At 51.6% G+C, this 13,787-nt stretch overlaps 1 protein-coding gene across 2 annotated transcripts in view; it reads left to right on the top strand.

Annotated features, from left to right (window-relative positions):
- ETS1 (ETS proto-oncogene 1, transcription factor) overlaps positions 1-13,107 on the top strand; it is an 83,173-nt gene extending 70,066 nt beyond the window's left edge. For both annotated transcript variants that reach the window (XM_083877998.1, XM_083877999.1), the window contains 2 exons: positions 7,428-7,546; positions 8,361-13,107. In XM_083877998.1, the coding sequence (XP_083734124.1) occupies positions 7,428-7,546; positions 8,361-8,576 (335 nt within the window). In that variant the 3' untranslated portion in view covers positions 8,577-13,107. The remainder of the gene's footprint in view (positions 1-7,427; positions 7,547-8,360) is intronic.
- Positions 13,108-13,787: the final 680 nt, after the last annotated feature.

Here is a 13,787-nt window from a genome sequence, read left to right as displayed (position 1 = left end):
TTTATTCCTATTTTCCCCTGACAACGCCTTTCCCTACAGCCCCTGGAAGTGCTTTGGGTGTGCAGGAGCCCATTTGGGCAGCTGGGGAAACTGAGGCACCGCGGTGCTGGCCAAACCAGGAGCATCCTTTTCCCAGCTGGATATTTCCCTCCACGTTTGCTGGAGCTCGGGGAAAAGAGTGCAATAGAACCACCCCTGGAGGAAGGCAAGGAGCTGGAGTCAGTGGCTGGGCCCTGTGAGTTTCCAAGGAGAATTAGCACCCCAAAGGCTCCCCTTGGAGCAGCGCCCTCACCTTGGGCTCATTCAGTGCCAGAGCACAATTCCAAAGGCTTTGCTCTGTGAAATATTTTCCAATCCCTCTTGGAGCTGGGAAGAGAATCCCTTGGCCCAGGCACTTTGCTGGGATCAATAAATGGGAACACCTGATTTTTTTTAATTTATTTTTTTGCATTGCTTCACTTAAGAGGCTTTAAATGTGGAGAGGAAAATCTGGAATCACTGGGAAATGCTTGAGCTGGGGCTCTGTGTGCCTGCTCCAGCAGTAGTCAGTGCTTTGGCCAGCAAAACCAGCTTTTGCCATTGGAAAAGGTCCCTGGAGAGGCGACCCTGGCAGGCAGGGACTCCAGAGATGTCCTCTGAGAGTTTCAAAGCCCCCAGACCTTCAGCACTGGGTTTTCCAAGCCAAGGGAGCTGAGCTGGGTCACTGTGAGAGCAGCTCCTGGGGACTGCCAGCAGAACGTGTTGGGTTTGAAACTGGAGCAGAACTGGGGGCTCTCCACTCCCTGTGTTTGTGTCAGGGTGAAATGCCCCCCTCAGGCTGCCCCTGGGACGTGCTGGAGGTCTGGCCTGGCCCCGCTGAGCTCAGGGTGGGGACTCAGGCAGAGCTCTGGGATTTCTGTGCTCTACTCTTGCTTTACTCAGTGGAGGAAGTTCTGTCTGGCAGCCAGAGCAGAGGAACTCAGAGTCTGGGCTCTGCTGAGGAGGTGGAGCCTCTGCCAGCCCAAGACCCCAAACCACCCCAACCTTGGGGCTCCATTTCCTCCTCCAGGTGTGAGGACACACCAAGGTGACCCCGCAGACCTGGCGGGACGGACGGGGACATCTCATCCCTCATCCCCAGAGCTTTCTGTGCCCTTCAAGGACCTGCCATTCTCGCTGAGGTTCTGTGTGCCAGGCCCTGTTGCTGCGGTGCCCAGGGAGGTGGCCCCAGCAGGCTCTGATGGTATCTGCCCCCCAGGCGCGCTCGGGGGTGAGAAGGTGCATTTTGGCGGAAGCTCCGCTTGCGTTTGATGTGTTTGGTGTGTTCTTCACCCAGCTCTGGAGGCCTTTCAGAGCTGCCTTATCTGCCCCCACATCTTGACCTATTTTAACAAGTTGCCATGGTTGCCTCGCAGAGAGAGGTTGATGCAATTTTCTTATCTTTTTTTTTTTTTTTTTTTTTTTTTTTTTTTTTTTTTTTTTTTTTTTTTTTTTCTGAAGGAGAAATGTAATTGCTCAGGAGTTGGTGAACTTCAAGTTTCCATTATTACAGGGAGGGCCAGCTCTGGACACTTGGGTTTGAAGCTTGCTCAAAGCTTGGCCAGCTTGGATTTTACCTGAGGGAATGGCTGGAGATGAGCCAGGGCAGGGTCAGGCTGGAGATCAGGGAAAGGTTCTGTCCCCACAGAGTGTTTGGCACAGCCCTGAGGCTGCCACAGCTCCAGGAGCCTTTGGGACACCCAGGGGTGCACAGGGTGGGATTGTTGGGGTGTCTGTGCAGGGCCAGGAGTTGAACTGGATGATCCTGGTGGGTCCCTCCCAGCTCAGGAAATTCTCTGATTCTGAGATTCTACGTTAAGGCAGATTTTATTTTATTTTATTTTATTTTATTTTATTTTATTTTATTTTATTTTATTTTATCCTCATTATCCTGCTGGGCACTGGGAATTCAGGGGGCAGTGCAGGAACAGCCTCCTCCACAGACATTATCCCCCCCAGAGCCTCTCTCCACTGAGCTGGGCCTGCCCAGGCCAGCCCTGGCCCTGACCTGGCTATCAGCACCCACAGGGCTGTGTCAGGGCCCCAGATGTGCCTCTCAGCCCCAGTGCAGTGTGAGCTGTGTGTGCTGCACAGCCTGGAGCCTCCCCGGGCCCTGTCTGTGAGCGATGCTTATCTGTGACCCAGCACTGAAAGAACAACTGCTGTTTCACAAGAAAGTCGAGGCAGTCTCAAGGAAAGTGGCACTTCAGGTGCTGCTGCCCCTCCCTCTGCTGCTCTGAAGCCTCCACAGGTGACATTCCCCCCTGTGCTGTGGCCATCAGCACCCAAAAATCTGCCTTGCTGTCCCTTTTCCTGCCACACCCCAGTGGTCTGGCTGTCCCTGCCTTCCCCAGCCTGCACAGGAGCATTGCTGGGAGCACCAGCATCCTCCCTGCCTGCACTGCTGGAGCAGAGTGTCTGTCCTGCAGCACAGGAGTTGGGGAGTGCAGGGACCCCCTCCCTGTGCACAGCAGCTCCTCTGAGCCTGCTGGGAGCAGGGGATGGTGTCACCCTGTCCCTCCAGGCTTCACCCTGTCCCTCCTGGCTTCACCCCATCCCTCCTGGCTCACGACCATCACTGCCCTTGCAGGTGATTTCAGGATGACCACCCACCCAGCAGCTCCTCCCCGATGGGCTCAGTGCCCTCCTGGCCTCCCCAGGGTGGGGACACCACCAGGGTGGGACCAGGGCTGCTTCAGTGGCTCCTGCCCCACCTGCCAGATGTGCAAAGGAGAGCAAACCCAGCCCCACGCTCTGCTGCCCAACCGTGGCAGAGCTCAGAGCTCTCCCCAGGGCCCCTCCAGCCCGGGCTGGGGGTGATGATGGGGGGCACAGCTCTGGCTGCTCCTGCAGACACCCAGCTGGTGCTGCTCAGCAGCTCCTGGCCTGCAGGACCATTGCCAGGGGGATGTGGAGCTCACAAAACTCCAGGTGCCTCTGGGGTCAGCCTCTGACAACACTCTCAGGCACAGGGTGGAATTTTTGGAGCTGTCCCATGCAGGGCCAGGAGCTGGAGTTGATGATCTGTGTAGGTCTCGTCTCACTCATCAGATATATACTTTTCTATATAGTTTACAAATGCAAACACATTTTCACTGGCTCACAGCACAGAAAGAATGTAAATAGATATTGTTTCACTCACTCCTTAAGGTGGCTAAAGGGTTCACAGTAATACCTATACCTATTAACCCCTGGAAAACCCACTATCTCCCACTAACACCTTAATCCCTAATTTTAACTGCGTCACCAACTTCACCAACTAATTTCTTACTGCGCCACAGGCCTCAAAGTGAGGCCCAGGCTGGGTTAGTTCAAACCTTACTCCAAATATAAATCATGCCCTCGTTCTCTAAGAAAATCTCCAACAGATGCCTCTGTCCAAGCTCCACCACCCTGCAGTGTCTGATGCCTGGGCAGGGGCTGGGGAGGAGCTGTGGGAGCTCTGACAAGGGACTGATGGGGACTCCCAGCACTTTGGGGGACTTGGTGCCATCAGAGGGGACGGGCAGGGTGGGCAGGTGAGCAGGGCAGGAGCTGTTTTGGAGACGTTGCCAGGGCTGATTGTTTTGTGGGGCTGGAACCACAAACCGCAGAGCGCCAGGCAAAGGTGCCTCGATGGGGGGGGTTGGTAGGTGGGGTTTTTTTTTTTGGTCTTTTTGTCTTGTTTGAACCAAGAGGAACAAAACAGAGGCCGTTGGGAGGGGTGGATGTGTAAAACCGTCCTGAGAGAGGTGCCTGGGCTGGGGCTGTGCCCTCCCCGGGTGGTGCCACATCACTGTGACACCAGAACGGCCTCATCCAGCTGAGATTGGTGTCCCAGGGGTTGGGAAAGAGGTGGGAGACCTGTCAGGATGGCACAGGGATGGCACCAAACCCTGAGCTCTGGTGACATCATCAGGGCAACTGACAGAACGAGAGGACACAGTCTCAGGGAAATACAGGTTGGGTATTAGGAAGAAGTTTTTCACAGAAAGAGTGATTAAAAATTGGAATAGTCTGCCTGGGGAGGTGGTGGAGTCACCATCCCTGGATGTGTTTAAAAGGAAACTGGATGTGGCACTTGATGCCATGACCTGGTTGTGGTGTCAGGGCTGGGTTGGACTCGATGATCTTGAAGGTCCTTCCAACCTGCACATTCTGTGATTCTGTGATTTTGGGATTCTGTGATTCTGGGATTCTGGTGCTGAGGAAGCCCCACGAGGCAGTTCCCAGTTCCCACAATTCCGGCCGTCAGCTGCCTCAAGAGGAATATTTTCCCCCTGACGCCGCAGAATTCCTGTGCTGTGACAGTCCCTGCAGAAGGAGCCTGTTCAGTGCCACCGGGGCCAGACAGGGCCCCCATTGTGGGGGGCTATTTTTAGCAGCCCCGTGGGTGCAGGAGGTCGTGGCAGGGTGGGAGGACACCCCCTCCCCTCTGAGTCCTCCCCTTGTCTTGTGTGGGGCCAGGGCTGGGTCTGCTCTGGGAAGCCCCTGGGTGTGTGTGTGACATAAAAGCTGCCTTGTGCCCCTGCACCATCCCAATCCAGGCTGTGGGGACAGGTTTTGGGATAACCAAGGCAGGAGACCCTGTGGTGGGATGAACCCTCTGGCCTCGTACACAGGCTGGCTGTGTGTGCCTGTGCCATGGAGTGATCCCAACCTGCCCATCCTGATGGGGATTTCCAGCCCTGGCAGGGACGAGGGGAAGGCTTGGAGCAGCAGGGATGGAAAATGGGCACTGGATGAGGAGGAGGTTTGGGGTGCAGGGACAAGCCTGGGGGAGTCCTGCTTGCCCTGTGACATTGAAGGGAGTGGAATTGCTGCACGAGAACCTTGAAATCCCATGGAAAGATATTCCCTGCTCCTGGCTGGCTGCAGAGTGTCTCATTTGTGCAGATGCCCCTCCCAGCACTAATTACATCTGCACAGATGATGCCCTGACCTCCAGCACTGCTCCCTGCTCTGTTCTCCTCCCTGCCAGCCTCGATTTGGGGCACAGGCCCGGGCATGTGCCGGGGTTTGGCTCCTGCCACCTCCTGCCATCTCCAGGGTGCCACATCTGCCAGGCTCGGCTGCCTCCCCCTGGGGCAGGGAGGGGTGTTTGCAGGAGCTGGGACATGCCTGGAGCCCTACATAAACACATTCCTCGCATAATTGCCTGTCCAGAGAGAGGAATTTGGGGTTTTACGCCTGTCCTGCAGGCAGCTGGGAATAGACTTTGGGAATCCCTGTTCCAAGGATGACACCACTTCCTTGGAAATCCCGAAATACCCAGCAGAGAGGCCCCGGGGGTGGTGGCAGGAGCCTCACCTTGCTTGCTGGAGAGAGGGCAAGAATTCCTGGGTTTCCCAACACCTCTCCCTGCCAGCTGGAAACCAGACAGGGATGGCACTGGCCGTTGGCTCAGGGTTAGTGAGGCTGGAACCTCCAAAGGTCCTGCAGGGCCAGGATGGCCCAGGACTGTTTTGGGGGCAGTTCCTCACCAAAGCACCTGGCCCCCAGGTGATGAATTTCTGTCCCTCTTATTTTAGGGCACCAATCAACTAAAAATCCTTATTCTTCAGTTGGACAGGAGAGAAATCAATGGGAGGGTGTGGGCCTGGCCTTGGGCTCATTGGGCTGTGATTGATTAACTTGATTTGGGAGCTGGATGCTCCCTGGCCGTGTGTGGGGAGTCAGTGTAAGGCCAGATGGGCCAAGAGATCTCATCCCCTTGGGAATTCACCTGGGGAACACCTCAGGCAGCCACTAAACCTTTTCCCCAGTGTTTTCTCTGCATTTCGAGCTCACTGCTATCAATAAGGCTGAGCCTGGAGATGTGGTGACACTTCAGGCCAGGCTTTTTCACTCTCCCCTTTCAACAAGAGGCAAAGGCGTCATCTGAATTTCCTCCCTCATCCTGGCCAGGATAACCCTGCTCCATCCCCACTGGAGAGTGTTGTGGAGCCAACATCTTGGCAAACTCCAGAGGAGAGACGGGCTGGAGCCTTTCCCTGCAGAGTCCTTTCCCATTTCCAGCAGAAGGAGCTGGAGCTCCCTGCCCTGCCCTGCCCTGCCCTGCCCGTGGCTGTGATAACCCCCGGCCTTGGCGCCGACAAACCCCTGGAGCGGTTCCATGGGATAACAGGAGGGCAACAATTTGGGAAGGGCTGGATGGGACATGGCAATTCCCATATCCTGGAGCCAGCTCTCTCATTTCCTCCTCCCCAGCAGCTTTTGAGTGATGTTGAACTTTGTGGGGAAGGGGAGCAGTGCTCCCTTCCCTCCGTGGGTTATCCCACAGCCACAGCTCATCCATTGTCATTCCTGAAACAGCCTGGGCTCCGTCCCTTTTTCTGAGTCCACAACTCGTTTTTTCCCTGCTTGAAGCTTTGCTCAGTGCTGTCAGCACAGGGATTGCCCTATCTAATTCAGCCCGTGCAATTCCCCATGGGATAAATAATTTCCTCTCTCCTCTGGCTGTCTCGTTATAAATATTGTCACTATTAGTGATCTATTGCAAGCTGGTTTAAACCATGGCAGGGTCTCTCCCAAAACACCTTGCCCAGGGCTAAGTGCAATGTTTGGGGCATGGCCACGTTTGGAAGTTGCTCATCAAAGATATTTTAGCCCCAGAGCTTCTCCTCTACCTTGGATTGCGACACAAGCCCAAGGGAGAGATAAGGATTTCAAAATTCTCCATGACTTCAGCCAAACCCAGCCTCAGGCTCTGACTGAGTGCACTGGGACAAACTGGGGATGGCCCAAGTGGGGGATTGGAGGGGAGGTGGAGACCAGGTGTGGAAGGAGGGGTGCAATGCCCATGGCATGGGATGTTCCACATCACCTCACACCTCTCCAGCTGGGTCAGGGCAGCCACAGCCACAGGGAGTTCCTTACGGAATTGCCGAGGCTGTGCCAAGGTGGTGATGAGGAGATCCTGGGCTGGGGAGCTCTGTGTGCCCCCGCCCTCCCCACGAGCCCATTCCTGTAGCAACACGCCCTGGAGAGAGGCCAAGGAATTCTCGTACCTGGGTCTCCCTTATCTCCATCAGCAGCTCGTAGCAGAGTCACGGTCGGGAAGTGGAGTCTGCCCGAGTTCAGCCGTGGCCGGCGGCTCTTTGGCACGGAGGGGTTGGTGCTGCTCCGCTGCCAAGGCAGTGGCTCCTCCTGTTTGTGTGCCAGGAAAATAATCCTATTTATGTAACTCCACGTGAAGCCTTCCGGGGCATGAATATTCAGCTCTTCCTGCAAATAGGAAGTTCTGTTACCTGTGGGGATTAACTCCCAGCTCAGCTCCTGCCCTGTGGCTGCTGGTGGCTCTTCTTGACAGGAGGATGTTTTATTTTATTCACTTTTATTCACATTTGCATGGGGATTTTTCCCCCTCTGAGACAGAACAAGCTGTGCTTTTCCTGGCATTAATAACCTGTGTTTCCTTTGTCTTTTAGGCAGTGGACCCATCCAACTGTGGCAATTCCTGCTGGAACTGCTCACCGACAAGTCCTGTCAGTCCTTCATCAGCTGGACAGGCGACGGCTGGGAATTCAAACTTTCAGACCCAGACGAGGTAAAGCGCCCTGGAATTCAGTGCACAACCCAAATTCCTCAGAAATATTGGTGTGGACAAAGGGATTTAAAAGCTGTGTGAATGTGGCACTTGGGGACATGGATCAGTGCTGGGGAATGGTTGGACCCCATGACCTTAGAGGGCTTTTCCAACCTAAATAATTCCATGAGTGACTGGAGCCTGCCAAAGTGCAAAGTAATGGACACTGGGCCATTGCATGTTGGTGTCATCTGGTTTAGAACTGGCAGATGGTGGAGGAGGAACCTTGGGAAAGGGGTGAAGGGCTTGGGATATGAGGATGTATCTGAGATAGGACATGAAATTATCCCAATAAATCCTCCTGGAGCGCTCTGCCACGTTCTGCCATTGCACAGAGGTTGGTTTTCCCAATTTTCCATCAATTCCTAATGACGAGGAAAATCCTCCCCCTCCCTCATGGTGAAATATCCCCCCGCAACCTCCCGTGGCTCTTTGGCTTGCTCAGCTCCTTAAGAGGCTTTGGAGGAATATCTCAGGGACAAGACAAAAGATCCCAAAAGAGGCTCTTCCCCTGGGATTAATCCAAGGCGTTAATTCTCAAAGCTGGGGGAAAGAGGGTGAACAAGGAAGAACAGGGCCTTATCTACTCTCCTGCTCAGGGAAAGATAACTGGACCTCAGCCAATGAGGTCAAGAAAGGAAGGAAGGCTCAAACTACATGGTTTCAGGGGTATTGGGTGAAAAACCATCCCCCTGAGAAATACAACATGATGGGAAGGTGACATGGTTGGGGATGTCCCAACCCATCCAGGCTGACTCTTCCCTCCCCCCGACAGGTGGCCCGGCGATGGGGCAAGAGGAAAAACAAGCCCAAGATGAACTACGAGAAGCTGAGCCGGGGGCTGCGCTATTACTACGACAAGAACATCATCCACAAGACGGCCGGGAAGCGCTACGTGTACCGCTTCGTCTGCGACCTGCAGAGCCTGCTGGGCTACACCCCCGAGGAGCTGCACGCCATGCTCGACGTCAAACCCGACGCCGACGAGTGACAGAGTGACAGGGACACCACCTGTCCTCCAGGAGAGCCCACGGGACTCGTGTTTGGTGGTTCTTTGATTTTTTTTTTTTTACCGATTTTTTCGCTGTTTTTCTGCTTGTTTTCGTTTCAAGGGCCACGCGGATTCGCGGCTTTCAGGATGTCAGGGGGGAGGAAGAGGAGGAATTTTTGGGGGGTTTTTTTTGTTGGTTTCCTGAAAGCTCCAAGACAGGGAAAAATTCTGAGTTTTAAGAAAGCCAGAAAAATGTAGCTCACTTTAAAAAAAACCCGACAATCCCCCTCCCCTACCCTTGGTTGTTTAGGGAAAAAAAATGCGATCAAATGGATCCCTTTGGTTGCTCACACACAAACTGACAGGTCAGAAATGACAATCTTCCTGAGGAGTTGAGGAATTTAAACTTTTTTTACTTTTGGAAAACCAAAATGGGTGAATATTCTTGCTTTGGGGAGGGGCAATATAGGAAAAAAGCCAAGGACTGTTGTTCTTGTTTCATCACCTTTCTGTCCATTGTCTTCTTTTCTACGAGAGATGGATTTTTTTTTTTCCTTGGAGGGATCAAGACTTTTTTATATTTTTTTTTAAGTTGTTTTTTTTTTTTTTTTTATTAAATTTTGTGCCAGTATTTTTTTTTTATTTTATTTTTTGTTTTGTTTTGGGGTTTTTTTGTTTTGTTTTTTTGGGTTTTTTTTTTTTCTAAATAGTCTTAAGCTCTAAGATGGTCTCAGTATTGCAATATTTTGTGTGTTTGTTTCTGTTCCGCCAACGGAGAGTTTTATCCCAGGGAGGAAAAAAAGCGAAAGAGAGGAATTAGTTTATGTAGACCCCACTGGAGAATCGGAATGCTGGGACTGGGATGGGAAGGAAAATGAACTCCAGAGTGGCTGTGCTGATGCTGGCTGGGGGTGCCACTCGTGTTTCCAGCCCCACACGCTGTGCTGATAATGCTGGTTGAAATCCCCGCCTTTTTTTTTTTTTTTTTAAATGTTTGGCTGCACAAATCCTCTCAAAATGTCTTTTTTTGCGTTTTCCAAATCACTTCTTTTGCTCAAGGGACACTTTGGTGCTTACAGAAAAAAAAAAAAAAAAATTGGGAGGGGGAATGGCGAGAAATCCCCATGTTTTCAATGCGGTAAATGGAAAATATGCAAGTTAATTGAGGGGAAAAAATCAGGAAAACGTTCAAAACCCAAAGGGAAATGGTTTTTCCTTCCTATTTCAAGCAGCTCTGTCTTTATGGCCATGTGTGGGCACAGCAGAAAGGAAACTGTCCCTGCAAATGGGCTCTTTATGGCTCTTGGGCTGCTGCTCCCAGCGCTCCTGTCGGGGTGTGAGTGACACGGGGCACTGCCGGTGTCACCAGGGATGGCCTGGGATCAGTCCTGGGGCAGCTGCTCCCTCTGAACCCCAAACCCTTCCTGGCCCCCAAACCCTTCCTGGCCCCCAAACCCTTCCTGGCCCCCAAACCCTTCCTGCAGCTGCTTTGCTCCGAGGGGTCACTCCAGGGCTCCCTGGGGTGCTCTGGGCAGGCTGAGGATAAGGTTGGATGTGCAGGGTGGGAGTTGGAGGGTCAGAGGTTGTTCCCATCCCCATTTGGGTTGTTTCCAACCCCAAAGGCAGATCCCCGCAGGATTTGGCTGCCCCAGGGAATATTTGACCCCCTGGGTGTTTGCATTTAAAGGCAGCATTTTGTACTTTGCTAAAATCCCTTCTCTGTGTGTGCTTTGTCTGTGTCTTTGGGGCACAGGGCTCATGGCAGAGGCACAGTGGGGCAGCTCTGGGAATCAGGGGGGCACAGCCTTTCCAGAGGTGATTCCTGCCTGATCCCAATGGATCAGGAATCTGTGTAAAATAGTCAGGATATTCAGGCACAAATCCCCCCACACAGGGGCAGAGCTGGAGGGGACCCCAATCCCCAAATGGAGCCCCTCTGTATCCTAAACCTGGTCATTTTAGGGAAAGTCAGCCCCAGAATTGCTGTGTCCCTATAAAATGTGGTGCTGGAGGGGAAATGGGAAGGCCAGGGGGGAGCTCCTGCCCAGGGGGTGGAAGCAGAGGGGGGTCCGTGGAGGGAGGTTGGTACCCCCAGGTGCTGTGGGTTGTCTGAAGGAAAGGGTGGGATGGAGGGAAAGGAGGGAAGAGGGGATGGAAGGAAGGGGAAGGGAACCCCAAAGGAGGAAAGGAAATTTGCCCACTGAGAAGTGGAATTTGGGCTCATCTCCTTGGGCAGGAGAGAGGATGAGGAGGAGGAGGAGGAGGAGGATGGAGGCAGCCTGGCCAAGCTGGAGGGAGAAAAGGAAAACTGGGATATCAAATCATGGATGAGACCCCCAGAGGTGAGGCTGAGATCCAGCCCCAGCCAAGGCAGCTGCACAGGGAGCCAGGAGATGTGTGAGGGCACAGAGTGCACAGGGAGGAGCTGCTAAAGACCATCCCAACAGGCAGGGCTGGATTTCCAGCAATCACAGGGGGGTTTTTGGGATGTTCAGAGTTGCTGCCAAGTGCCCAGAGCTTGCCCATCATGAGTCACTTAAATCCCCTTTCCACCCTCCCAAAGGACTGCCAGACATCCCAGATCCTGCCCCTGGCACGGGCCGTGTCCCAGGACATCCCTCCTGCTTGGCTCGGATGCTCCAGCTGAAAAATAAAAAGAAAGGGATTACATTTCCCTACAACAGGAGGAATTGCAGGTTTGGGTACAGCCCCATCCCCGGCTGAATCCCTCACCCACTGTGCCTATTCCAGGTTTCCAAGCTGAGCCTGCGAGTTCCCAGAGATTTTGGGGAGCTGGTTAAAGGTCAGGGAGGGTGAGCCATGGGGAGCAGATCTGGATTTTTTTGGGAGAATCCTCTGGCTGGAGTTTCTTGATCATTTTTCCCTTTGCCCTCCCATCTCACAGCCTGTGAACAACCCCAGACACGTCAGCTCCACCATTTCCCATTTTCCTTTGCTTTCACTCCCATTCTAGAGAGGCCATCCCAGAGCTGGGTGCTGTTTATACACTGGAAACGTGCAGATTTCTCTTTGTTCCTTCTGCTTTTGGTTCCTTTTCCCTCCTGCTTTTCCCTGCTGGCCTTTGGCGAGGGCTGTGCTGAGCCAGAGGAGCCCAACCCAAACCCTCTGAGCTCCTCCAAGTCCACCAAAAATTGGTGAATTCCCACCTGCTGGCCCAGAAGGATGGATTTAGGAGGGATGATGGAGATCAGGCAGGGCTGGGGCTCTCTCTGTGCAGGAGGGAATTTCCCCTGGCAGGTACCGTTGGAAACGGGGTTGTTTTGTCTTGGTTTGGAACGTCTCAGGTGCTCTGGGTGAGTTTTTTTGGGATATTTTCTGTGTCCTGCTCATTTCCTGATGTTTCCATGTGGGTTGGTGTCTCCTCTGGCACAGCCTGAGCTCAACTTGCAAACCGTTGCTATTTGAGAACTCAAAAATAGAGGGGAAAAGCCCAAATAATGATAAAACCCACACCAAAAATGATAAAAACCCCACACCAATAATGACAAAAAACCACAAGCACTTTCCTGCTGCCAGTCCCTCCCCATCTCCACGTGCGGGATCACAATAATCCTGGGACACTGGGGGAGAAATAACCAAACAGGGCAAAAATATAATGTCAAATTTCACTTTCTCCAACAAAAAGCGCTCCCAGAAATCACCAGTAAATCCAGATGCTGCAGAAAACATCTCCACCTTTTGAATTTTGATTTTTTTTTTGGAGGGGTTTTCTCTGAGTTTTTAAGATTTAGTTGCTGGTTCCTTAAAACTTTGGGAAAACTGGGAATGCCTTGTGCTCCCTGGTCGGGTCTGTGTAACACCCAGGAGCTCTTGTCTACATTCCAAAGAGGTTTAAATAAAGGATAAATCTATGTATACAATATATGTTATAATGGAATATCTCCAGGAATTAACTGCCTCAGTAAAAAAAAATTAAAAAATAACAACAACAAAAAAAAAAGCCAAAAAAAAAAAAAAAAAAAGGATTTTTTTTTTTTGTTTTATTTTGGTTTTACACATTTTTTTAAGCTGATAAACTTAGAAGTAAAAAAAAAAAAAGAGATTGTTATATTGTGCTGTTCGACTATTTTCCAACGGTGTATTTTCATATAATTTATATTTTTTAAAAGCGGGGGGAAGAAAAAAAATTAAAAGTGAGATATTAAAAAAAAAAAAAAAAACAAAAACAAGGAAAAAGCAGGTGCTTTTTTTTTAAAAAAAAAAAACAAAAACCTGAGCTGAGGTAGCTTAGAGATGTAGCGACGTGTGTGTGTGTCCGTGTGTTGTGTCTGGTTCCGTTCGTTTCTTTTTTTAAAGGATTAAAAAAAAAAAAATAAAATAAAAAATTAAAAAAAAATAAGAAAAAATAAAAATCCCTCCTCCATTGAATTCCTAGAGAAGGAAGGGATTTGGTTTTCGTTTTAATTGCTGATGCTGGCACATCATTTTGCTGGAGAGTTTTTTATATACCGTAGCCTTATTTCATATCGTATTTTAAACCATGTGAAATTAAAAGAAGAATAATTCCTAACTCTTGGTGCCTGTGTGGTTATTCATTCCTTGCCTTTCCTCTCTGGATTTGGGGCAGAAAGTGGGAAAACGATGCAAAAACGTAGAAATTCCAGCAATTTCTCTGTTTTTCCATTATTGAAATGGGGTTTTAAGGGAAGGAAGGGCCTGGCTGACACCGCAGCTCATGGTTGGGGTGATGCTCCTGTGGCTCCCTCTCACTTTGGGATCGTGGATCCACATTCCAGGATTTCCAAACCCTCTCTCACCCCAAATCCTCACTGGGAGTGTGGGGTGTCTGTGGCTCACCAGCCCTAGAGGGGCGTTTTCCCCAGCAGGACTCGGGGATGGGTGTGACCAACCTCCAGACCGGGAAAATGCGCTGGGAATTCACTTTCCTCCTGGAGCCCTCGGGGAGGAGAAATCCACCTCGAAATCCTTCACATTGTGCTTCAGATCCTGGAAAAACACCACGTTTGATCCATTATGGAATACCCCGGCTTGGAAGGACCCACAAGGATTCCAACTCCCAAGGCTGCGCAAGAGTCGGGATGTTTTTTTCCAGGGATTTTTATGTTGGTTCTGGTGTTTCCTTGTGCTCATGGAGCCAGGAGGAAAACTCTGCTGGGGCTCGAGTGGAGCCCCTGAAATGGTGATTAATGACTCCGGCATCTGGGGGACGTCCATGGACCAGCAGCTGGG

This window comes from Zosterops lateralis, assembly GCF_965231275.1.
Source record: "Zosterops lateralis genome assembly, chromosome: 25".
Lineage (NCBI taxonomy): Eukaryota > Metazoa > Chordata > Aves > Passeriformes > Zosteropidae > Zosterops > Zosterops lateralis.
Note: the sequence above shows the minus strand (reverse complement) of the source record. Positions and strands in the feature narration are given on the sequence as shown.